We start from the raw sequence: 27,766 nt of genomic DNA on the forward strand, positions 1-27,766 counted from the left end.
GCTGGCGGCCTCAGAGCAGTGGGGCGCGCAGCGACCTTATTCCTCCCCTAGAATCTGGCAGTTTTAGGGCCCTGCTGATAAGGATCCTCACATACCAGTTTTCTAGAACATTTATTATACAGCAAGAGAGCTTGAGTTCAGGCTATATTTTCACCCTCATTCAAAATTTTGAAACTTTTACATTTTTAGCAGCCCTAGTGAAAAAATTCTACCAAAAGGCCTATCAAATACATCTTCCCCCACTTCCCAGTTCACTGCTTAATCCATGTTGTTAAGAATCTCTTCCTTTGCAAAATGGATCTGATTTGCCTCAGTATTTACATGGCCTCTGCCAAGGAATAAACTATCACAATGTCAGTTCTGGTGTACTCGTCTGTGACTGAACTCTGCATCGGGAGGGAGCCTTGGGGCTGGGGCTGGGACGGGCCCCACGTGGCTCTACTGAGCAGTAAATACAGCGCCTATACCTCAGTGTCAGGCACACGGCTTGGGCTCAGTAAATACTAATGATTGATTAATTAATCATTAAATATTAATGCTCAAGTAGGAAATTTCTTTAACCTACTCAAAAATAAGATCTGGTGGTCCAGTGCGAGAACATGTAGAATTAATCCAGGAGACACTTAACCCATATCTCTACTTGTGAGTCTAGTGCTATAGATTTAGTCTTTCTCTGGGAACAAGGCAAATAGCTCAACAATGAAATAATATTAAACCCCATTCCATGTGTTTCTCTTCAAATTTCCGGCATGTACCATATGATAAAACCTTGGAATCTGATGAACTTGGACTTAAGATTTTTTTTTTTATGTGTTCTTTGACTTGCTTCCCTTAATTTTCCTTAATAACAAGGCCAATTCTGTGATTGCAGTTTTCATTTGCATTTTCATTGTGGCTGGAATTGAACAGGGTATGAACGAAGTAAGCGTCCAGTGCTCCTATTATGTGCCAGTAAGAAAAGGAAGTTAGTAAAAATGCTGCTGGCAATAAGAACACATGGGAAATCTGGCTGTGAAGTTCAAAGAATGTTACTGGGCAGAGCAGCTTGAAGTTTTATCTAATAGAAGCACATCAATGTTTGAACAACTTTTTACATGAGGAAAAACTCCATTTAATCTAGCTGATACATATTATCTCAGTAAAAAAAAAAAAAAAAAAAGAAGTCAAGTTTCTTCTTTGAGCTGGTGACATCTTCTTAGGTTGTCATCACAGTCTGATACTTATATCATGGGAAAATTCCCTAACAGAAACTTAGGGGCTGGCAGGAAAGTCAGCTGGCCCTAAATTCTGCACATGCGAGTTTAGAGTTTAAGATGACTATGCACTTCAAGAAAAATATATACTCAGCTTTTATATAGCTTAGCTTTTTAACTTAAATTGTTAACTTTATTTGTGCTTCAGAAAATGTAATTCTATCTACACTAAAAATCTAAGTGGCTACAGATCTGGAAAGGCACCTATGCATGGCAGGGGCAGAAAGAGAAGGTGCCTTCCGGGGTCAAGCAGCTGCGAGCCCAAGGGCCGAAGGACAAGTGATCCACGTCAGGATGGAGAGAAAGAGGCTGATGACCCCAGAGCGGACAGGAAAAGAAGAGCAGAGATCAAAGCAACGACAAACCAGAGAACATTTATTATGTGAAAGAGGCCGACTGTGATAGGGAGAAGACACATTTTATTATGAAATATATCAAACATACATAAAGTCCAAAAAATAACACTCATGTATTTATCAATTAGACTGATCCAGTACTGACGTGGAGCCATATTTTCTTCAGAAACTTTAAGTAATAAAAAGTTATATATACACTGGAAAAGCTCCTATGCATGCCTTCCCGATACTCCCAGGCATTTGGTATCAATCTTTCATGCACAACTTACTTGGGAGGAAGAACTTACAGGGCGAAAAATAAAACTACCCAACCTAAATAGAAGAGTGGTAAGCAAACAGAAATGAAGGTATAAAAGGCCATTAAAGAAAAGTTCCCAATAAACAAAAACACGAGATGCTGTACTTTCTCTCCTAAGTCTAGCCTTCGCTGTTTCCCTTCTCATAAGTGTTTTATCTCCAAGAGACTGTTTCTGCAAGAGAAAAATCAACTATCATTATGCCTTATATAAAAACTCAGTCACTACAGTTCTTAACTTCTATCTTAAGTACAAGCAAATCAAATATTCACTTTTAACTGAAATTACAGATTTAAGTCAGATCTGCCAGTTAAAAAAATTCACCGTCATTACAGCGTTCGATACAGCTGTTTGTACGCGCTTTAAACATAAACAGCTGTTTGGTCTCCGCCTAATGTTTTATATTACCTTGTATGCTGAACACTTCTGAGCGATAGTTTTATGTTCTCATCAACACATAGCTTCCTACTTCTGCAATTTTACAATTAAATTACTAACAAATTAAAACAAATTTCTCCAGAGATGATGAAACACTAACTCTTCAAGTACATTTTCTCTATCTCTAGGAAGAATAATTTAAATGACTAAATACTCAACAATATTCTCACCACAATGAAGTATGCTTAAGCAACCATGTTATGTGACTTTTTTCCTAATAATAAAACCCCTTAGTTTCATGCCCTTCAAAACAGATCTAATCTAAAATGGTATTGTAGCACAGCATCCAGGTAAGCAGCGAAGGGCAGGACAGAGAGCTCAGCTTTGGGTTATAAGACCCGCTTTCCAGTCTGCATGTGAGATTTCGGGGCAGCCATTTAACCTCCTTGAGCCTTTGCCTCCTCCTCTAGGAAATGAGGTCTACCTTCTTTTAATCTGCAGGGTACTGTGAAGATTAAATATGTAACTAGATGCGAAAGTGTTTTTTAAATAAGGCACTCCCCAAATACAGGATATTATACTGTATTCAAAGGTAGACAAAATATGTATTTATTCCCACAATAGGGGAAAAGCCAGTGCAACTACTATGTTTTCAATCAAGTTTTTTTTTTAAGTAATACCTTCAATCTATTTACAAACAATAGAAAATACAGGTTTCATCTGAAGTTGTATATGCAAGCACTCTCAATATTTTTGTGGGGGAAAAAAGCTTATGGCCCAAATAAAAAATAAAAGCACATACAAATTAATCAACTTGATTAAAAATATGATGATCTGGTTCTAGGACTATATTCCAGAAGCTCATGTCACTGTGTGTTCCTCAATCTATGAAATTAAACCTATCATAAAATTTAAGATTTTAAACTTTACACAAAACAGCAGTCAGTTTAAAAACTTAATGTGTTAGAAAGGACTGGAAGTTGTCACTGCAATTGTAATTCAGCATTTATTAAAAATAAACCAAAACTTGTGAAGTAAAAGAAATAAATTATCTCCAAGTAAATCATGAGACTCAAACTGTTGATTTTGCATGAATGACATTTAGCTCAGAACTTAGCCGTACTTCCTTAGAAGCAGAAATAGAACAACTGTCTGTTACCATGTGGAGAACAGTCTGGCCCAGCAGGTACCTCCTTGAGAGCAGCCAGCCTGCAGGGCCCCAGGGAGCAGAAGGGCCCCGGGAGCCATCTGCAAGTGCTGGGATCTAAGCTGCACTTCAGCCCACAGGAGTGCACGCATTAAATAAGTCATAGATCCCTTGCTTTTGGCAAGGACAATTTCATTTTGGTCAGAAGTTCTAATTGGCTAGTGATCACAAAGTAATTTCTGGGGGCCATCTTAGAACAAAGGATCCCAGACAGCAAAAAAGTGGGGGAGTCACTATGCAAAACTCACTCACGTTATCTTTAACTCCTACAATCACCACAGACAAAAGAGGAAGAGAATGCTTTGTTTTGAAATGAAATTTTCTATCAGTGAAGCCCATTTTCCATTCTTGGCCCCTTAGGACCTCTTCACAAAAAGTGCTGTTTTTACAGACGTGCACACCGGGGAGAGTTAATTTCACTCCAGAAACAAGGAATTTCAGGTTAAGCTTCATCTCACAACAATCTTACAAGTCCCTGCATCTCTCTAGGTCAAACCACAGTAAGGAAAGGAGGCTGCAACCCGGAGGGCCCTGGACTCAGCCCCACTAGTAGGGTCAACGTGAGGTTAGCAAACAAAACCTAGGAAGGCAGCAAAAATGTTACAGCCAGACCTCGGGATCATTAGACCACAAAATAAAGTACAGCCTCAAAATGTGCTTCACCCCATTAGCTCTGCCCTGACAACATGACTGGAGATGTCCTGTTGGTGGTTACAGAAGTGAAAAAAACCATAAATTTAACTTAACTTACTTAACTTTTTAACAATTTTTTCATTTCAATAAATTTATTTTGATTGGTTGGATTGTTTAAGAGGAAGAGAAGAATCTGCTCATGTTTTTCAACCTGAGGGTGAAAAATAAATAGTGTTACTTCATTCCTAAAAATGCTGAGTATAATTTCACTTAAAGGAAATTTTACCCACTTGTTTCTGCAACTCTGTGCAGCAGCAATTCACCCTGTTCATCTTTTCTAAAAGCAAATACAAAAAGCCATTATCAGACAACACACATTATAAATAACAGGAAAAAAATAGCCCCTGGAGACTGAATATAAACAGATCTAAGGGCAGATCCTTTCCGACTACAAAGGACTTGAATGATTAACTTTTCATTTGGGCTTTAATGTTATCTATATTGTGTCCTGGATTATACCAAATGAGCACTCTCACCTCCAAGGTTTTAGGTCTTTGTTTGTCATACACGAGATCTCTCCTTTAAGGGCAGACCTGCCAAATCATCATCATATGAAAGAACCAGTAAGATCCATTCTCAAAAATATGACTTCCTTTCACTTTGATCAGGATCAAAAGGAAGCTGCAAGTTCTGAGTGCTTGATATTTCTACAGCTCTCAGCATCGACGCTGTATCAACAGTGCTGCTGAGACTCATCTAAGAAAAACCCAGACTGCAAGGCCCGCTTCCCTTCAGGCGGCTCCTCAGAGGTGGCACCATGAGTGAACACAGCGCCACTGGATTTACAGAGGAGGACGAATGGGATGTGGCCATGGAGAATAAGGAAAGATCAGGTCAACTAAATTGATTACATCTGTTCTTGGTTACACTTACAAGTTATTAAGCCTGAAAAACATACCTTTATTTAAAGCACTTTGGTTTTTCGATGTGATGTTTTTTGCCAGACCGTACATCACCAGCTTATCAGCTATATTGACAGTACCGTTCTCAGAACACTTCTCAACCAAAACTATGTGGACATTCTTGATAACTCCTTTTACAGAAAGCATTACATTCTGATCCAACATGAAATTTTTTAGTAGTTCTATCATTAATTGAGAACAGCTTCCATTCAATTCCATTAGTCCTGAAAAAAAAACTGAATGTTAGAGTTAATCTTCAAGTCCCTTAAAGCTAATATTTAGATAAATTACCTAAGGATAATAAGCAAAAGGCTCACTGATTTCAGCTAGGTTTAGGTATGCTTTGACGCACTACTGCTGTTGCATTCAAAAAAATCAACCTGTAATACATATTCATCAATCCCTCCTACATGTCAAGCACTAATTTAGATCTAGAGGGCTAAAAACAAATATCCACCTTCATGGACATATATTCTAATGGGAGAAGCAACAATAATAAAGATAATTTTGCAAGTCTGAGTCAAAACCAAAGCGGACTGTGAGGCATTCAGTGTGTTACCATCTGCCAGGAATCTCTGGGTAGAGAAATCAGGAGTAAGAATAAAAAGCTACTTAAGCATTTTAGTTTACTTTACTCAAATTCCCACTAAAGGGCTGAATAAATATGCAGATATAGTACGAATAGGAAGGTAGCCCAAAATGGTGTCATTTGAATGTCTCTAGTCTCTGTGACAAAGCAGAGAGACCTCCATGTGAGAGGTCAGATGACTGACCCCAGGTCGTCCTGGCCCTGCCACTTACTAGCCTTGCAACCTAGCACAAATCACAATCTCTGAACCTTGATTCTCGGAAGCTGATCTGTAAAACAAATATAGAACAATGTAATTTTTGTGAGGATGAAAGAAAGAATAATTAAATGATATGAGATTCTTTTGGTAAACTCTGCTTGATATTTAGAAATCTGGGCAATTGCTTAAAATACCCTCTTGTTTTAGACTTAGGGCTACAAAAGGAAGAAAAAAAATCCCACAGTCACCCAAGTTGGAAAGTGACTTAACTGTCTACCTTCAAAAGAACATTTAATAATTTGGAAAGGAAGCTGCAGGTGGCTGGCAGGGATTGGCTGCACTCTGCAGAGAGGCAGAGTTTCAATGTTTCCATAGTCCGCGTAGAGCACTTTCACATCAGCATCCGATGTCCCCAGAACAATGGCACGGTACCAGAAGTCATCTTCTGAAAATACAACAGGAATCTCAGGTAAGAAGTTAAGTTCAAGTGATGTCCTCCGCCCTTAGGATGGCTCTTTACAGTCACATTTACATCCCTTAGAAATTCACACCAAGATTTCTGATTTCATGCCAAGAAGTTTAGATTAAATACAACCATAACCTCTACTCCTTCCAGATTCTACTTAAAAGAGAGTTACAGAATTAAACAGAAAAAAGCCTAAAACCACAAGGATAGAGAACAAGAGAGAAGACAGTATGACACTGGAAGCTGGAAAGCAGATGCATGAATGGAAATGATAGAGCAGAGTTCAACTAAAGCTGGCTGTAAGGAAGCCAAGAAGCAGTCCTAGTTTGTGTCTCAAATCCCCAAGCATCCAAGGTCAATATTTGGTGCTACTCATGCAACAGTAGGAGTAAAGATGGAGCTGAAAATGGGGACTGGATAACAGAAGCAGAGTTACTTTCTCAGACATATAGACTTTAGTTTATAAATACACTTACACATAATACCTATTTTTAAAGTTGCTAAAGAGAATGATGAGTTTTATGTTTACATGTTTTAACAGAGCTTAGAAAATACCCCCTTTTCCGGGTAGCTGCTCCTACCCACGGACAGAAGACTGGTTTCTTCTCCACACAGACTGTAGACTGGGGAACATGATGCAGAACAAACAGAGACGTTTACAAGAAGACTGTCAGGCAAGCTATGGACTCCAGGCAGGAGACAACCATCTCAAGCAAAAGCACTTCAAGACACCAGCGTCAGGAGTCCCCAGTGAAACGGCAGAGCCGGGTCACCCTGCAGCGACACCCACCAAGTGGACGAGCTCTGCCCACCCACAGAGAAACTCCCAGTTAGCTTCTTAGCGCACCATTTTAAATAAGTGAACAGCAAAGGTTGACCAGGTAGTAAAACGAAGTCTCCAACATAAAAGACGAAGGCCAAAACAAACAGGAACTCAAGGAAACAGAGACCAAGGATGGAGAAGACCACGGAAATGAAAAGAATGATATAAAAATCCTCAGAAAAATGACCTTCCCTCCTTAAAATGAGTACCAAGGCAGTATTAAAAACACACATTTGAGAAAACAAAAAAGCTACTGAAACCAGAAAAGTGATACTAAAAATGAAGACAAGTTGGAAGATAAAACTGAGGAAATCTCTTGAAAAACAGAACAAAGGAAATTCAGCAGAAAAGTGTAAGTCCAACATCAGAATATTTTGAATTCATAAACCAGCAGAATATGAAAGAAGGGAATAAGTGAATTCAAAAAAAATTTCTCAAAACCGACGCTCATGAATTTCTGGACTAAAGGCCCCCCCACTGAGTGCTCAGGACAAAGGTGAAAAGAAAACCAATCACAAAACCAAGTCACATCATAAAATTCAAAACTGGGGATGAGGAGATTACCAGAAGCTCCAGAAAGGAGGAAAAAAACTATGTACAAAGTATGGAGAATCTGAATGACATCTTGACTAGCCACAGAAATAGCTAAAAGACAATATAAAAGCAATGTCTTCAGTATTTTGAGGAAAAGATGATTTCCAACCTAGAATACCATACATGGGTAAGCTATCAAGTAACAGGGGGAGAATAAAGGCTTTTTCAATCATGGAAGATAACAGAAAACTTACCTTACATGTACCTTTTCCCAGCTTCCAGAGGATGGGATATTCCCAAATATGAAGAGTGAGTCAAAAGAAAGGGATCCAGAAAACAAGGTGAGACAAGGCAGGGGAAATCTAGCCAACAAGGTGGGGTGGGAGAGAAATCCAAGGAGCAAAGGGGGCTGGCGTTGAAACAATCCCCAGCATTGAGGGTAAAAGAAAAATTCCGGACAACAGCTCACGTCTGGAGGACAAGCGATGTAGACAGGGGAGCAAACCAGAAGGCTGGAGATGCCTACAACATGGTAAAAGCTGACCAAGGTCACAAAGTGTTCATGGAGAGAATTTACACCCATGCAGAGAACTGGAGATCACTAGTAAAATGATAGAACACTAGTAACAAAAAAGGCTGCTGTGAAAGAAAAACGTAATTACAGGCTAGGCTGTGAATAGTGTTCGTGCAATCTTAATAAAGTAGTACTTACCTAACCAAAAATTATGACACATTTCTACTGAGAAGAAAGAGAGGGAAATTGTGGATCCAGTTGCCATACAAAAGAAAAATAAAACTAAATAAATTTTTTAACTGGAAATCTAAATTTTAAAATGAACACTCTTTAGGCAGCAGATCAAAGCCACTTACAATCCACTGCTGGTAAGAGGGTGACGAAACCGGCCCCTCACAAACTTACAGCACATGTGGACATTTCTCTGAGATGCCCAGAGACCAACATGCTTCCAGAACTTACAAAACAGGCTACATCCTTTGACTCAGGAATTCTAGCCCCGAAAATTCACCCTAAAGTATTTACAGCTACCAAAATTTCGGCCCAAGAATATTCACTGTGTTATCTACACAAGCCAAAGGAATTTGTTAACAATGAAATATTAAACAGAGGAGAACGGTTAAAGAATACCCAATTCAGTGAGTCTGGCCTCCCTAAGGCATTTCATTTTTTTAGGACATTCAGAGTTCTACAAATTACTTGCAGTCCCTCCATTTATAATGTTGTTGATCAACGTAAGACATACACAGTTACCTAGAAGTACCGACAGACTTACAGCTATTTACCCACATCCTAGTGGAAATATACTCTGTGGCTGTGGAACAGGGAAGGTGAATAACCCCACCATATGGATTAAACCAACAACCTTGCCTTTCTTAATTTCTCTACCTATCCAAGTGAAATCCACATCTAAAACAACAAAGCCCACATACTCTCTTATAAAAGAGAACAGACAAATATCTTCCCTTTAATATTTGACCAAAAAGAATCTTACTTGTGTATTTGGCACAGCACGCATCTCCAATTTTTGGTCTATAGGCCGATCTACTTTTCTGAGCATTGCAATATTCTAACAATTCAGCTGTCAATACACACAGTTTTTCCTGTTCTAAAATATATAAACAACAGTAATTTGTGAAGAAATTTTCAATGCTACTATTCATAAAAGTATATAAAAAGGAACGTCTAATCTAATCACTCAACAAAGAACCCGTGTATATTAAAATATACATTACATTTTAAAAACAGATAAAACCACTATTGGTCACCTTGTGGGGAAGGGATGCAATACTGGGAGGGAGCAAGAAGGAAGCCACTGGTGGGCTAATTTGTTGATCAGGTGGCTCTTCTAGCGTGTTCACTCTATGAAAACTTGTTAAGCTGTAGTTTTACAATATTGTTCAGTATACTTTTCAGGAAGTGTGTTACAGTTAATAAAATGAAACAGTATTTCACCATATTGTATGTTCTTGTCAGGATGGATAATCCTAAACCCCTGCTTTTTATTATACAGATTAAAGATTATTAGTCATACTGAAGATACATTTACTAGCAGTGATTGCATCACCACAATTATTGGTTTTGACCATTTGGAAAAAAAAAGGGTCATTTTTTTCAGGCTTCAAGTTCCTACAAATTATTTTGAACAGCCAACTTGTACTAACTCACCTTCTGATACTACAAGAATAAACTTAAATACACTGAAGAGATGCATTAATTGTAAACTTTCATGAAACTGAAAAGGAAAATTAAAGTCAACACTATACACTACTCTTACTCATGATTCGGTCCAGTGTAAAACATTTCCCTCAGTCTCCAAGATACAGTAACACTGTGATTATAGACTGACTACAAAATACTCTTTCAATATATCTAAAATAGTTTTGCTTCAAATTCTCTTAAATGGCTTAATAAATACAATTCAGTACAGATAGTACCTATGGAAATCATACAGTAATTAACGATGCCATCCTGTTATAAAGACCTGTAGATTATCAAGACCAGTGGAACAGGCGCTGAATGCAGGGCATTCCCCTCACATTCACATCTGTGTTTTTACAATTAAATTTTCATTAAATGATGTTATGATCAATTAAAACATTGAGTGAAACAGAAACCATCACCCTTCTCTTTTTCCCCTCACTTACTAAGGAGTTCAGATAAGTTCATTCTAGGGTTTAAAAGATCAGCATAAATATGTCTCAAACTTGGTTTCTTACCTGCCACTTCATTTGGTAGAGCATAAAACAAGTTTGGGTTTACGATTTCTAATACGCTTGCTTGTACAGTTTTATTCACTGGCAATTCAATTGTCCTCCATTGTTCAGCTGAAGAGATGGCTGCAACACAGGTCCCACATGAAAAAGATGAATTAACATCCTACTGATCATCAACGTGCCCCCATTCCCAAAATTAAAACTTTTATTTTCACAAAAGAATATGTTTAATTTGAGAGATTTTCGTCAGTATTACAAAAAAGTTCAATCTATAATGAGAAGCTTTAAACTACTACATTCCTATAGCATATTTCAGTAGTGTGTTTCCTTTTCTGTAGTAAGTTTAATGTAATTCTTAAAACGTATTAAAACTTGAAGGGATACATAGTTGTATGGTGCATGTTCACCTGACGAGTTACTACATTAAAGATGAATATAGTGCTTTATAAAACCATGTTTCAATAAATACTAAACTAACTTTAAATGATCTATTACTCATCTATTTCCACAAAGCATGTTTATATAGGAAAATCATGTCACTTAGAATATAAAAATTTTCATAGCCTATAAAAGCAAAGGATAACATAAATTTAAATAATAAATGGTTTTAAAATGTTACCTTGAAGGCCTGGGGCATCGCTTTGAAGATCATGTTTATTAACAGGTATATTGTTTGCTAAGTCTTTATGTGGTGAACTAGCTTTTAACGTCAAATGTTCATCAATCAGAACATCATCAATTATTCTGGGATAAGAAGTGGAAAGATCGGTGAGTTCAGTTCCCACTCCATTTTCACTGATTTCAACCACTCGGGCTTGGAGTTTTTTCCCTGCAACACACGCCTGGAATCTTGCTATGGCTTCTTTAGTCCAATGTCTGTTTCTAGGCTGTGTAACTGACAAACAAGAACAGCATTAAAAAGAATTCTGTGCCCCAAAGCTGCACTTGTGCCTCAAGAGTAACCAAGACTGGACCTTTGCCAAGTTTACCATTCAGATCAGTGATTTTGAGTTACCTTTTTTCAATAATCAATTACACATTTCATCCTCCATGCCTGGGTTACAGATAATGCGTCTGCAAATACACTCCTAGGGTTTTAGGAGATTCAAGATCTGTCCTTACTTCCCCCTCTAACACATCTTCACCAGGCATTTTTCCCAACAGGCAAAAATAGAATTATTATTTCTTTTAGAAGCCATCATTGTTACATACACAGTGATACATTAGTTACCAATTATTCTAGCAAAAGATGTTAAACATCGACTTTTACCTTTGTGGACAGCTGTCCAACAATAATTTCAAAATGTCATTTTAAAATTACTTAGCCGAAAATTATTTTTCTTAGGTAACTTTGGGTTATACCCTTATTTTCATAACAGTGATTTCTAAACTTGGGTATGCATTTGAATTACCTAGAGGGCTTGTGGAAACAGATTTTGAAGTCCTAGCCTAGAGTTTCCAATTTACTAGTAGGTCTTGGGTGGGGACTGAGAGTCTGCATTTTTAACAAGTTCTCATGTTGATACTGGCTGGGGTAGGATCACATTTTAAGAAGAACTGACATAAAACACGGTAATTAAAAACGATCCCAAACATACTTAGTGTAAAATAAGTGGAAATAAAACAAACAGGCAAGAGGAAAAATAAAAAGCATCTAATGCTTTCAGACATGATCACCGTTAACATTTTGGTACCCAACCTTCCACAGCCTTCACATGCACACAGAAATATACACATGCCCGTATGTACTCATAATTCTTTCATAAAGAAATGTTCATGATAAAAAAACAACTATTATGGGTAGGCACAGTAGTAGTAATGGCCAGGCTTTATATCTTGTATCTCTTTTATTCCTAGCACCTCTTTGAGGATGGCACCGTTATTTTCCAGGTAAGGGAAAGGAGACGCAGAGAGTTTAAACAGTTTATATTAAGGTCGCAGAGCTAGTAGGCAGCAGAGCTGGTTGTAGTCTGTCCTCTCAATCACAGTGCCACCCAGTGTCTCTATTATATTATATATTATAACTTCCTTCACTTAAATCATGAACTATTCTTCGTATCAATAACACATATTTAACATCACTTTAATGACTGTGTAACAAGAGCAAACACTCAACTTCCTGAGTGCCAGGCCCTGATCTGAACATTCACTTACTCCCCACCACAACCCTATGAAATAGGTACTACCACCTCCCATTATACAGCTCCTCACTCAACCAACCCTCTGTTATTGGCTATTGAGGTTGTTCTGCTATTATTAACAGCAGTGTAATGAATTTCCATGGAGGCGAACTTTGTGAAATTACAAGACTAGTATTTCTTTGGGATAAATTATGACAAGTAAAAATACTAAGATAAAAAGTAGGACTATTTGAGTCTCTTAAGGAATCCTGCAAAATGCCTTCAAAAGAAGGCATCGGTTTTGACCCCCATCACACGTATAGCAGCTGCTTCCCTACACGGACATCAACACTGGACATTCTGACCAGCTTACTAAGCCACGTTTCTAAATTTCATAATATGAAACAGGATCTTCTAACTTAACACAAAACATTAAAATTACATAAACACTGAGAAGTTTATGTACCGTAAATATCAGAAGACAGTTGAGAAAATTTCTTACTCTGCACTGTACCTGCTAGCCAGCACTGTACCCCTTGAAATGGAAGCTCTAAAAATTCTGATGGGATCATCTGGAGTTCGTCTGCAGCAACCTCTTCAGTGTTTCCATAATCCACAAAACGTACTTTAATGTTTCCAGTTGGTAAGATTTCCTTGACTAAAGCACGATACCAGTTACCGTCACCTAGATTTAAACACAAAGTTTGTAACATGGAATATTTCTCTTCAATTAAGACTTAAGAATTTTACCTTCAAAAAGACCATCTTTTGTCTAAAGTAGCTAATAAATGTGCCCTCTTCCCAGATGACACTTTGTTTTCCATTCAGAAGTCCCTACAAGAATTCTCCAAATTCATTCTTAGAATACCTCCAAAGTTTTTATAGCATCATGTTTTTACATTTACTATAACTTAAAAGACTTCATTCCAATAACCTATCCAATAAGCAGAATATGAAGAGGAGGTAAGACTTAATAAACTTGAACATATTTGTCAAAGTGGAAGACATAACACTCTCACCACTAATGAAAGTGTTTTACTTGTTACTTGGTAAATAACACAAAAATAAATAACAAAAACCTGCAATGAAATTAAGGCGTTTCATCAAATGTATTTTCAAAATAAACATGCACAGGGCGACCAGAATAAACAGTGAATCTGTAGTGAACGGGTCTCCCGTTCTTTAGCTCTTAACGTTATCAGAAATTCTGGAAAGAAAAGCATTTGGCAAAGTCTAGGTAAGAAAAGTATCAATTGGAGGCTCCCTGTTACAAAGATAGAAGGAAAAGGCATATCTTAAGCATTCATTTAATTCCGATTATGAAAAATATCTGCTTAAACATCAGGAATACACACTGAAAATGAGGGTTCAATGTCAAGAAATAGAAGATTCTACTGTAGTCAAGACTGCACAACTGCAACTTACCTACAAAAAAAGCACAACAAGGTTGCCCTATTTCTGCCTTAAAATCATTAGGCAACTTCTGCTGGCAATAATCTGCTAGCAATTTGTTCAAATCACTGAGTTTTTTCAGAGCTGAAAACATAACACAACACAGCATTTAATATTTTAAAAACATTCAGAGTAACAGATTTTCCTTTAAAATTGGAAAATGTTTTGATTGTAAAAACTCAGGTACATCCCCAAACAACCATAAAGTACACCAAACGCCTTTCTCTTTTCCTCATTTAAAAATAAGTTGGGCAAGTAAGTCACTGTTCAGTTAATACTTGCGATAAACCCCATACCAACAATTTCCTGGACGCAGTGACGTGGCAATGGCATTGCTGTTGGTACTACAGAGTGAGTTTTGCACGTGGACCAGGAAACAGTGTACAGGCCTGCACAGAAATAAAGTTTACACAAGCTGTCCTGAAGGAGTGTATGTAACCACTAAGTAGATGGCACAGATAGTGTCTGCTAAGGAGATTCAGAGAGGTAAGCTCTGTGTGCTAAAGGTTTCGTAGAGAAATCTGAAGTATGCCTCGTTTGCTAGGAATGGAGACAGCATTCCAGAAGAAATAAACAGCTCTGAGGCAAAGTACCAAACCAAGCGGCCAGATGACACTCGGTGGGAGCAGCGAGGAGTAGAAGGTAAACCATCGAAGACCACCACCAGGGATGTGCTTGGAAAAACACCACCGAGGGGTTTTACATGCCAAGTAAAGGGATGTGAACACTACAAAAGAAAAATATCTTTGAAATCTGTGGCAAAGGCCCACTGACAGAAATGGAAATTAAATTCTATCGGGTTAGAACTGTCACCTTTCAAATTAGCCAAAATGAGAAAGTTTGAGGACACGCCGCTGGAAACGGTGTGGGCAAGGGCTCTCATGCACTGCTGGTGGGAGTTAGCTTGGCCCACCTCTTGAGGGCGCTCTCTCTCAAGAGCACAGGCACACATATCCTCTGACATATGCCAGTTTTAGCAGTTTGTCCCATGGATATGCTCTCAGAACAAAATCACAGAGCACAAGGATTGTTTTAGTAATAGATGCTTGGAAACACTAATCCTTTAGCTGTCCACACCTGGGTTAAATTAGGATAAAGCCACACGGTGGAATACTATGTGACCATGAAAAAGAATGGGGACAAAATGGCGATGTGGCATCCTGGAATGGACCCGAACAGCAAAAGGCCACCTCTGGAGAAGGACATCTCGCAAACTCCAACTGAAGTCTGGTGTTCGGTTCACAGAAGTTTACCAATGTTGGTCTCTTAATTGTAAGAAACACACCACAACTATGTAAGACGTTAACTCTAGAGGAAGCTAGGTGAAGGGTATACAGGAACTCTCTGTACCATCTTTGCAACTTTTCCACAAATCTGAAATTATTCCAAAATTTAAAAAGTGTATTTTAAAAAGAATGGAGGAAACACTATGTGAGCTGATATCCAGGATATACTGGGAGAAAAAAGTCAAAGTGCAAAAATTATTTACAGTGTCTTATCATTTACGCCTACATGAAAAGGAAGGAATATATACATTCATACAAACATGTGTATAGCATACTTCTGAAAAGATGCTAAGAAAATTGAGAAAAGGAATTGGAATGATATTTAGAAACTGAGAAGAGGAACTGGGAAACTTACTTTCCATATATATACTCTTCTGTAACTTTTAAATTTTGTACCATATGCTTGTATAATCACTTGTGAAAATTAAAACATAATTTAAATATTTTAAAATTTTATCCTATATGAAACAGCAGCCTATCTACCAGACAATTCTGAATGAAGGGATGACAAATCTCAGAAACTGAGAGAAACTTAGTTATCTAGCTTAAGGTCCTCAATTAACAGAGAGAAAACCCCAAATTTAGAGAAGTTAAAAATCAACAATGCTCACCAGAATGGCTCAAGAGAGCAAGATGGAAAATACAAAGTGTTTTGTGAGGATGTGGAGCAACCAGAACTCTCAAACTGACAACTGTTCTGATCATTTCCGAAAAGTTTTGGCATTCATTGATTAAAGCTGAAAATATACATATTCTTTAAGATTTGGCCAGTAACTTCATTCCCAGGTATATGTTCAATGGAAATGCATGCACACGTGCGATAAATTTGTATGAGAATGTTCATACCAACATCATTTTATAGCTCAGAACTAGAAGCAACCCAAATATCCAACAGTGGAAAGGAACAATCAATCGCAGTACATTCATACAATAATGCACGTTGCTCACTATGCAGTAGCAACAACAAAAAAACCAAGCTACAGCCACATGTAAAAATGGGCGAAACTCACAAACAGCATGAAAAAAAGCAACAAGGCACAGAAGAGTAATACTGAATGATTCCATTCATATAAAGTTCAAAAATGGGAAAAATAATCTATGCTATTATCAGAAGGCAAGGTAGTATTTACTTTTGAAAGAAAGACATGGTAGTGATTGCAGGAGACAAGAAGGAAACTTCTGAGTTACTGGTAATGTTTTATTTCTTGACCTAGATGTTGGTTACACAAGCGTTTTAACTTTGGGCTCGTTTGTTACGCTGTACTCTTATTTATGCACTTATCTATACGTATGTTACATTTCAATGAAATCAACAATTAAGATTTTTCAAAAGTGAATTTAGAGGACATTCTGTGAAATCTAAAGGGGTTTAAAAACAGAGACTGTTGAAAACAGAAATAATGGCTTTACATGGAATAAAAGGCCAAGTATAGCCCAATCTTTCTTGGAAGTACAAATGCTCACCTGGCCCTCACCACCCAGCATCTTGCCTTATCTATGCCAGTGTATTTTGTAAAAAGAGACTTAAAATGAGAAGACTCAACTTACCATCCTCTTTAAGCACATGGCAGTAAAACTCTCCAGGACTATACATCATACAGACAACAACATCTACTGTTTCATCAACGGCAAGTTCAACCCATGTCCACTCCAACGGACTCACTTTTGCTTCTACACCCAAGGGAACTGTGAAAATAAATGGACATTTTGCAAAACAAATAGCCAGAGTGGGGAGTGGGAGGTGAGGCTGCTGAAGGATCTGTTTTTGAAGAACTGAATTTCCAATTACTTTCTTAGTGACTTTACAGGAAAGATAATCAGTCTTAGAATTAACCATCACTACCTCACTAAATCTCAAATTTTCAGATTCACATTTCTGATCGATCTTCAGCTGACTCAAATGCACTCTTCTGATGGATGCTTGATTTAAAAAGACAGAAGGCACTCATCAATTCTTTTTGAAAGTACGAGAACCCACATGTTCACAAAGCCATCTGAACTCCAGCATCACGTCATCTGGTAGACAATTTACTTACCATCAGTTTCCTTCACGTCACCGGGCTTATCTGCCACCACCCCCTTGTTCCCCACAGCAAAGCCTGTGTCGATGAGCACTCTGGTGACACTGATGTGAGGTGTCACGGACCGATCTATCAGCTCCACCAGGGAACTGTTTTCCAGCTTGTCCACCACTTTCACTGTCATCATTTTGTTCTGTACAATATTTTTCATCAGACAAATAGCTTCTGGAGTCCAAATTCCTAATGATGGCTTTACTCCTAACAAAGAATTTTTAAAAGAGCATTAAAATATGTCTTATCTCACAAGCATTTAGAAATTTAGCTCCTAATTTCCACAAAGCTAAACAAGGAATCTATGACAAACACTGGAACCAGAAAGTCCCATCTGAGAAGGATTTTCTAAACATGAAAATGAAAGCAAAATCACACAGAAAAAGTCTGTGAAAAGCTTCTGTACTTCTATGCAAACAAACCATCATAAATCCACAGATGTGAAATGTCCTGAGGTTAGTGGCAGAGGCAGCCTGGAATGCTAGCATTAACCACAAATGGGCACAAGAGATCTCAGCGGGTGATAAAAATGTTCCAAAACTGGATTATGGTGATGGCTGTACAACTTACCACATTTACCAAAAATCACTGAATGGCATAGCTAAAAACAGTGATTTTTATGATATATAAATTATATTTCAGTAAGGTTGTTAAGAAAAGCATAAACAAAAGTATGAAACAATCCAGGAAGAAGCACCAGTCTTTTACGCTGACGCTGACACGTGAAACATCTGCAGCATCTACTGAAGGGGCACTTACAAATGCGCCTTTAGGAATCAACAACCCCTGAGTTATGCCTGGTCATTTCACAAAACTAAGAGCCAAGTAACCTACAAAAAAAGGTCCAGTCTCACAGGTAATGAAGCAAATTAAAACGATTTAGTTTTTAGGTGATCAAAACTGGCCAAGGTGAAATAATACGGAAATACCTATTTCGTGCACCGTGTGAAGGAAGTGACTCCCTCCTGCATTTCTGGTAGGTGTGGGAACTAGTTCCACCCCTTCTAGAGAACAGGCTGTAATACGTACCACAAACATGAAAAGGAGCGTCCCCACTGGCGACTTTCCTAAGGAATCTGACACCTGATACCCACTGACACCAATCTTCTTTAAAAAATTAATTTTAAAAAATTGAAGTATATTCAGTTTACCTTAGTGTCAGGTGTACACCATAGTGATCCAGTATTTTTTATAATTATACTTCAATTTAAGTTACTATAAAATACTGGCTATTCTCCCTATGCTGTACTACATAGTCTTACAGCTTCTTTATTTTATACAGAGTAACCTGCAGCTCTTTCTAAGGAAATGACATTGGATAGGTTGTGAAATGTAGTTAAAAGAACACTGACAGTAGAAAAAATTGGAAATATCCTTGATAACTGAATATTAGTTAAACTATGGTACATCTGAATGAAAGTTGTAGAAACCAATCTTTTAAGATGGAAAGAAATGCCTGCTCCCAGTGGAACATGTAACATATACAATAACTTCTAAGCATAAGATCATAATGTTCTTACTGTTTTTAAAAGTAGGTTTCCCCCTACTTCATGCAATTAAGAGGCTTCTGAGATATTTACTGATAATGCAGAATCTATAAATAACAAAAAGAATATTCCGTTTCATACACATAGGCACATCCTATTTTATTACAGATAGCCAGTCACTTGTATGTCCTAAAAGTTCTACTAAGGGTTGTTCTTACACTAAGGTAAGTTTACATCTAAACACATTCCTTGATCTACTCACTAATTTTGATTCTAATGCTGCTCCTTGAGGTTTCAGTATTTTAATATGGGAACCATAAAAATCACATACCTGCCAGCACACACTTGATAGCTTGCATTGGCAACTCCAACAACTTTGGAGTTATGGGACAAAGTCTTGTCAAACTGAGGATTTCGAAGTTTCCATAGTCTACGTATCCGATCAGCACAGACTCCTCAGAAGCATAGGCCAGGACGGAGGCACGGTACCACTGTCCGTCCTCTAAAAAGGGACAGACTGAATCTCAGATGATCTTCCAAGGAAGATATAAACACACACTTTTCCTCCCCAGTTTAGATGGTCATTTGGAGACACTACTTTAATGTAACATCGAGCTTTACTGAACAATGTACACTTATTCAACACTGTGACTTATCAGAAGGCTTCAACTCCTAAAATGTCACCTTTACTCATCCATTACTAGATGATTCACGCCATGTGCTGTCATTATTTATTTACGTGCTTTGTCTCCCTAGTAGACAGACAGACATTCATTAGGATAGAGAACACAACCTGGTCACCTCAGTGGATCAATTTTAGAATTGTCCCTGGCAGGACCAGTCAACCAGACTCCACCAACCAAGCAATCGATTTACCAGAGGCCTACTTGTAGCTCCCCTTCTGCGAGGCCACCGGACCTCCCTGCAGCAGAGAACTGAGCCCAGTCATCAGAGAGCCATCATCTGTGCAGGTACAGCAGCCATGACAACTCTGTGCCTCCAGGCCCTCTTGTTATTCCAAAGAAAACTGGCCAAGACATGACCCTGGGAGGATCCGGATTCACATCCTGATGTGAAATCACTGCTGGTGCACTTCACTACTCAAATTTCAAATGCAGCCATCCAATGTAAACTGAAGACTGTTTCACCTGCTGTTACTTAATTATAGGTAAGAAATTCATTAACACTCTCCTTCCTTACCTGAGAACTGAGCACAGCAGACATCACCAATGGTCGGATAAAAATCTGACCGTGGAGACACCTGACCACAGTACTTGCTAAGTGATGCCTGGAGTTCAGCCAGCTTATCTGTAGATAAAGATCACATCTTAAACAAAAGGAATACAAGCCTACACAGTATCTGCATTTTTGTATGCTGAATCTCTCAAAGTATGCTACCCTGATAGCACAAATCAAGATTTACTTACGCCCACTTTGTAGCTGTTGACAGAAGAAGTCTTCTGGAGTCTGAATGTGGGCAACCACACCACAGAACTCATCACCTACATTCAAAGTCAACACTTTGGGGATTAGGTCACTTCTGTCTACAACAATTTTGTTTTCAGCTGTCATTTTCCCAACATCTTCGAGATCACCTTATCAGAAAACAGAAAAATAAACCATTTTGGTTTCATTAACCCAACTTTCCAGCTTTTCAGCTGCTCTTTCAAACCTCCTGGCCCTCATACATGCTGTTCTTTTTTTCCTGGAACCTGTTTCCAATCCCCCAACAACCTGAGTGCTTTCTGCTCGGTATGGGGTCACTGGGAAACACTCCTCTCCCAGTCTGGGTCAGGTGCCCTTCCCAGGGACCCCCGCACTCTGCACTCCTGCTGTCAAGCATTGTATGATCTCTTCTCTAGGTGTCTGCACTGCCCACAGAGCACCCTCCCCGATGGTACCTCCATAGTCCTGGTGAAGCAGAGATGGCCGGGTGGATTCGTTCCTTCCACCAACCCCTCTGCAGCATCTGCTACTGCTGACGACTTCCAGAACACTTACTCTTCTGTTATCCTGGCAGCACTATCCCTGTTCTTTTTCCACCTCTCCAATCACAGCTTCTCACTTGACATCATGGGTCCCAGGTTCACCTCCCTCACTTTTCCTCACTTCACTCTCTCCCTAAGACACCACCATTATTGATGGTTTCAACCATGACTACTTTTAGACCAGAAAGTATTGGGTTTTCCCCTCCAGATGGCAAAACACTACTGAGAGCTTTTCAGCAGAGCTGTCACACTAAGATTTCTGTTTCAGGGATTTCACATAGGCAGTACTGTAAGAATACAGACAGGACACCAAAGATAAATTGGAAGGGTTTTGCAATTACCCTTGAATGATAAGGATTCCTGAACCAGAAAAATGGTAGGAAAAAACTTATTTTAAAGGAAGGAAAAAAAAATGCTACTTAGGAAGGAGAATCAATAAAGACCTGGCAATCAATCAGACAGGGTAAAGGATGGGAGCTGAGGAATAAGGAAGATTTAAGGATGACTCAAGTCTGTTTATGCGACAGGATGTGACCATTCACACCACCATCAATCTGGCAATCACCTCTGAACGAATGAGCCAAAGACAATGAAGTATATCTACACCTAAAGTAATTGGCAAAAAGCAAAGGGGAAAGCAGACTGCAAAAAACAACATCACAAGATTAAGCAAACAGACAATAACATGACGATAGCAAAACTTCTTGGTTCTCTTGTTAGACCAAATGAAAAACTACACAATTAAATAAGAAAAAACTTAAGAAACACTATCCTACCAGAACAGAATGTTATAACCCTATTTTTTTAATTGCTGGAATATGAGGGAAGAGGGAAAAACAAATCAAACTAAGGAAATGATAGCCAAAAATCCCTCAATCCAAACTGTCTTGACATTTAGTACTTTATGATCTCTGATAATTATCAAGTTAAGGATCAATCAGGAAGACAGGGAAGGAGGACAAGCAGGGAAGGCAGATTAAAAATAATATACTCCCAAATTTAAAAGTATCATCCTCCTTACACAAAGTTTATAAACAGTGTGATAGTTGTGTCTTTTTTGTTTTGTAGAGAAATATAATATATTCTTTTTTGTTTCGTAGACAATATACTATACATTCAATATTAATCTGTATACTCACTTGAATCTGCACTTTGCTTCTTAGAATTTTGTCCCTTGGGTTTCAAGCCATATCCCATTTCTATGAGCACGTGGTCTAACAGTTTTCCTAAAAGTGATTAAGAAAACACAGTTCCACTGAGATATGTATTATACCAAGTATTGGAGGAAAAGCATAAACACAAAATAAATGAATCATAATCACATGATTTACAGATTACAGCTATTAATATCCTGGCATATTCCTTACTAGCTCAGTTTCTATGTGCAAAATATAGTTAGTTAATGCTCAGTTTTAAAAATTGAGGCAAAATTCCCATCATCGCTAGACAGAAAACTAAATAAAAAATTTTACTTAAAAATTCTGAATAAAATAACATGAAAGATTTAGTTACCACCTCACTGGCATGCTTAGAATGAGCACGATTTACGAGAAAGAGTAAATCTAAGACCTAAGACTACTTCATCTCAGATGTAAAGGATGGCTGACCCAAGGGTGAACCAGCAGCCACGTAAACTCCAGGTTCCGTGAAACAGCATCCAAAGCTCCAGTCACATCGTGGAACACAACCAGCAAAGAAACAAAAGACAGAGACTGCATACTTAATTTCACACCAGGATTAACTACATTTTCTACCAAGTCACCAACCAGCCATGATGGGTCTTAGAAAGCAGAAGAGTAATAACACCTTGGAAACCAAGAGGCAATTATAAGCACACTGGAAGAGGTCACTTTTCAAATACGCTTAAAGCTAGAAGGGAAGAACTGATTCCAAACTGTTTCCATTTCCACAACCTAAATACTATGTGCCTGTGGTCTTAAGGCTAACCAAATGCAGGTCTGCGAAGGCTGTTCAAAGAAAAAGCACTCATGAGGACAGACAAATTCACAGAGAAATTCCTGAATTTTCCCCATAAATGAGCAGAGATCAGGACTAGGTCCTATAATGGCTATGTTAAAAGCGTGATGCAATTTCCCCACACTAAGTCTAACTCTAGCCTTTCAGTCCACCCAATTCTACAAACCCGACCTTGTCTCTGACGAATTACCAACTGCCAAGAGCAGAGCCACGGCCATATTCTCAGTTACAATCTGAGTGACTCCACAGCACAGCTGACCTGGTCTCACTCCATGTTTCTGTTTCTTCTCTGAGTAACTGATGGAGACTAAGGAACATATTAAGTGTTCCAGACTCAGATCTTACCTGAACTTGTCAGCATCACATCCACAGCAAAGGTAACCACTTCCTCGCTGAAGATGTCCACAATCTTTACAGAGCAGAACTGCTCCATTAACAGTGACTTAATAGTTGTGATACAATCATTGCTCCAACTCCCCTCTGCTGGGATAACATTGGCCACAAAGCATTTTATGGCCTGAAAGATTTTACACAAGTTACTAAAAAAATTAGTGTTTGAAAATGACTTTTTTCTAATTAACTATGTAAAGATTTTTTAAAGATAATATATTTCATGCTGAAAATTATCAAGCACTAACCAAATAAGTAATTTTATCAATAATTATTTGCCTTCCTTGATACTTCATCCACAATGCTTTTCCTTTTGGGACTTAAAGCCTGAGAAATTCATGAAAGGATAGTAATTATCCCTCAAACATAAACTGAAGTTGCTTCCAAGTAACGTAATAAATATAGAAACGATTGTTTTTAAAGAGCAGATTGATAAAATGTCCCTAAAAATGCTAAGTTTCTCACCTGAGGCGGCACATAACCAAATAAGGCCTAATAAAATGGCACCAAGAAAGCCCATAGTGTTTCTCTGCATTGTAAAAGATGTAATAGGTACTTTTCCATAAAAACCATGGCAATAGAACACACAAATATTGTGTGCATCAAAACATTAAAAACAGCTCCTTTGGGACATTACTAGGAATTTACAAAGTAAAAGAGACTTACACAAGGAGGAAATAAATCAATGTTTCTGTTTAGTTGGTGAATGCTGTTTACTGGAATTACTTCCTCATTTCCATAATCAATATACAAGACCTGTGCCTTCTTCTGCAGCACATCAACGTCCTGTATTAATACTCTGTTCCAGGTCTGCAAGTGAAACATAACAGAACTCTGCTTCCAAACAGCATTTCACAAACTTAGGTTTAAAAACTCTCAACTAATCTACAGAACATGCGAAGGACATCTACTGTTCTGTTCTGAGGTACTCAGTGAACAAGTTAACTTACTTTCTTAAGAATCTGGCTAAGAGACCCCTGGATGTGCCTACTCTAGGGTCCTTTACTATGCACACCTATCCCCAGGTTGGTGTAGCCCAGGAGATGCTGTGACACACTGATCCCTCAGCCACACAAATAAACACAAACTCCAGTCAGTGTCCCAGCCCTGAGGAGCTACAGAAACAGCCGGAGAGGCACGGGGCAGGGAGTGAGTAACTGGGAGGACCTTCCAGGTTTGACTGAGAAGAGACAGAGGAGAGTGGCCAGAGCCTCATTTCAGGTCACTAATGCATCATTAAAAGCTCTGGTGTCAAGTTGGTAGGACCAAAGTAAATTAAAACGTCTTATTAAATAATTCATTTCATTAGGAGCTACCTGATCAATGGTGTACTTGGCAACACAAACTTCCCCCTTCACAGGGATATAATCTTCTTCATGCACCTTATTTGCATATGTTTCCTTTAAGCTCGCGGAGAGTTGGTTCATGCATTCTAAAACTTCTGAAGAATATAACTGCACATAAAAGTCACTTGGGTGTTTGAATTCAGTAACTGCACCCTTTCAAAGACAGAAAAGTTGTAATAATTTGCTTAGAACACAGCAAATATGAATTACTTACAGCTTTATAACAGCATACAAAAATTGCTGTTGACTGTTTTTGCAATCTTCATCAATTTCAGTTATATTCTGTACCTATCATATAAACTCAAATTAAACACAAGAAACAAGGAAATAAAAATCTATGGTTCTTTGGATCCCTATCTATAGAAATTAAACAATCCAAATACCTTTATTTCCATGGTTTTGCTGAGTTGTAGGCTTCTCAAATCAGAAAACATTATTTTATCAGCACCAAGGGCTTTTTCTTTAGTAATTCCAAGGGGACAGTCTCTCTGGTTCAAAAAAAAAAACCACATAAGTGAGTTACTGACAAGCACGTGTTTAAATGATACTGTGGCCACTATTTGCTAGAATCGAGGCCAAAACAGCCTGATTCTCAGGCTTGAGTAAGAGTGTAGAGAAATAGTGTACATTTTCAAGAATCACTAAAACTTACTGTCCATAGGCAGTGTGCACAGAACTGGAGTCACTCAAGAATTAGGCCATAATGGTGATGACAATGTTGTTTATTTAAAAAAAAAAAAGGAGGGAGGGAGAGTAGTGTTTTAAGTTTGGACTTACTAATGCATACATACATTTTTATGGGAATGGATTTTCTTTTGAACGTAGAAGCCTGGACCAAGGCTAAAATTCGTTTATAAATATGAGTTGGAGATAATCGATGTTTTTCAGGTTATGAATGACTCTGCCCACATAGTTATCTAGATGGAAGAAAGGTATTATGCTCCTTAGATGGCAGGCCCTGGTAGAATCCAGTACACAACGCTGGAGAACATGTGCATGCAGGGACTAGGAAGAAAGGACTCCACCAGCAGTGCACCTACACGGAGACACGGTCATCTCAAGTCCTTTCTGGAAAAAGGCTGGGCATAAGCAACTCTCATAAACCTCCCAACAGTCACCAAATCAATCACTAGGGTGTAGAGATTTACTCAACAGGAAACTGGTTTTTAAATAAACACTGGTGCAAGGCAGAAACAAGCCATAAATATTTTATTTAGCTTAAGTCCTCTTAATTCAAAATAAAGGGAGTCATTAAAAATTTGCCCTGAAGGCAAAGAAAGAGTAAATATATCATACCTCGTCTTTCACGTCCACATTCTTCGTTTCAAAAGGTGATTTATTATCCTCAAGTTTGTGGAAACTGAAATAAAGTAACTGATTAAAATACTTACAGCACAGAGCCAAGTAGGAGCAGGGGTCACAATTACATTAAATTCTCAATCAGCAAAATCCAGGAAGAGTAAAACAGCTTCTTCCAGAGAAAATCACAGTTGTAACAGAGTAAAACAACCCTATGCTGGCCAAGCAATGGTCTGCCACTTCCTAATGAAAGGAACACGGCCATAATCTTCAAGCCTCAGTTTCCTCATCTGCAAAATGGAAATATCCCTACATTACCTAAAACAAGAGTTCTGAGGACCAAATGAGGCTGCACAAGTGAAACTGCTCTGTAAACCGGTAAGTAGCATGAAAGTAAGATTTATGTATTTTAAATTCAAAATTCAAGAAGCCTGTGAGAGTTCCACCTTATTAAAATCCAGAGAAGTATACATACAATAGAAATAATGCATTCTAAAGCTCTAATCACTAGAAGAAAAAATTACTTAAGGTTTTAACTCCTAATATGTACTATTTAATAAAATTACATTCATGAAAACTTCTGTTTGTAGAGCTGTTCACTTCTGATTTGTACGCTTTGTTATACCTCAATAAATAAGTAAAAAGTAGTAACTTTTATGTAATTATGGCCTGCTTACCTGATTTGACCCTTATACCACCAAAACAAAAAAGTATTTTAAAATATTCCCTGATGAATTAAAAACAAATCACACTTACTTTTGCTGAACAGGCTTGCACACGATGCTGTGGGCCGACCAGTCCCGCCTCTGGCACGCTATGGAGCAGTAGTATGTCTGCTTGCACTGGGAACACCTCAGAGACCCTACAGAGCACGGCCCACCAGGTCACTGAAGTTTTATTCCAAGTATTTGTTGCCAAGAGCAAGACACTTTCAAAGACCAGACGTATAAACACCATTCTATTAATCATATCAAGGAGATTATTTGAAGAGGATTATGCTGTTTATGATTAGGTGTTAAGATTAAATTTTAAAGCTCTCTTGAAATGCAGAGAAAGGGGAATGCCAAGATGAAAATGAGAGGGAGGACGGACTGGAGACACAACTGGCTTTCCTGAAGCAGAGCCCAGAACGCACATTATAAAGGGAACAATCATCGAAAGAGAAAATCTGCGGTGGTGAAAACAGACGTGTGCAAGCAGACACGGCTTACCTTGTGCCATTTAAAAAGTACAAAACAAAAACCAGTGAAGAGAATCATACCTAGAAAAACTCAGGAAGTTTTTGAAATGAAGTTTAGAAAAATCCCATCAGTATTCAGGCAGAAGAAAACAAGCTGTCTAAAAAACAAAAACAAAAAACACATAAAGAAACAACAAAACTGGGCTGGCCTTGAGTGCCTCTACTCTAAAAGAAATAGAAAAAAGAGAGCTAAATACCCAAACAGCCAGTAAGTACATGGAAACCCTTCAAGATCATTGATCATGAGGGAAATGCAAATTAAAACCACTAAGAAATACCACTACACACCCACGAGAAGGACTAATATTAGAAGAACTGAAAACACCAAATGTTGACGAAGATGTGGAGCAACCAGAACTCATTACCAGGGGAAATATAAAATGAGACAGCTACGTTGGAAAATGGTTTGGCTTTTTCTTATAAAGTTAACGTATACCTATCTTTTGACTCAGCAATTCTACTCCCAGGTATGCACCCAAAAGAAATGAGAACATCTCCATACAAAAACATGTAATAATGTGTACAGAGCTCTATTCATAATAACCCAAAGCTGGACACAAGCAAAATGTTCAACAACAGAACAGATAAACAAATTGTGGTACCACCCAATGGAATGCTACCCAGCCCAGCAACAAAGAAAAAAATAATTAGTGTACATGCAGCCACACAGAATAAATTCAGAA

General features: G+C 38.2%; 1 protein-coding gene across 1 annotated transcript; it reads right to left on the reverse strand.

Moving 5' to 3' along the window:
* Window positions 1–1,919: 1,919 nt before the first annotated feature.
* Window positions 1,920–27,766, reverse strand: TDRD1 (tudor domain containing 1). The gene is made up of 23 exons (XM_032490865.1): window positions 27,055–27,766; window positions 26,600–26,705; window positions 25,841–25,904; window positions 24,928–25,032; window positions 24,515–24,697; window positions 23,865–24,008; window positions 23,154–23,325; window positions 21,971–22,057; window positions 20,271–20,438; window positions 20,044–20,151; window positions 19,175–19,345; window positions 17,321–17,563; window positions 16,833–16,970; window positions 13,972–14,082; window positions 13,061–13,231; window positions 11,046–11,321; window positions 10,430–10,549; window positions 9,205–9,318; window positions 6,151–6,318; window positions 5,082–5,309; window positions 4,414–4,460; window positions 4,247–4,334; window positions 1,920–2,079 (listed from the first exon to the last, which is right to left on the reverse strand). The coding sequence occupies exons 1-23, from the start codon at window positions 27,062–27,064 to the stop codon at window positions 2,060–2,062; spliced, it is 3,042 nt and encodes a 1,013-aa protein (XP_032346756.1). The 5' UTR covers window positions 27,065–27,766; the 3' UTR covers window positions 1,920–2,059.

Source organism: Camelus ferus, chromosome 11, assembly GCF_009834535.1.
Source record: "Camelus ferus isolate YT-003-E chromosome 11, BCGSAC_Cfer_1.0, whole genome shotgun sequence".
NCBI classification, from domain to species: domain Eukaryota; kingdom Metazoa; phylum Chordata; class Mammalia; order Artiodactyla; family Camelidae; genus Camelus; species Camelus ferus.

Excerpts from the sequence above, each read along its gene's own strand:
- TDRD1 (XM_032490865.1), bottom strand. Across the intron at positions 25,033-25,840 it reads ATGTGGACGTGAAAGACGAG|AGAGACTGTCCCCTTGGAAT; the intron begins GTATGATATATT and ends TTTTTGAACCAG. Across the intron at positions 9,319-10,429 it reads TCTACCAAATGAAGTGGCAG|AACAGGAAAAACTGTGTGTA; the intron begins GTAAGAAACCAA and ends TATATATTTTAG.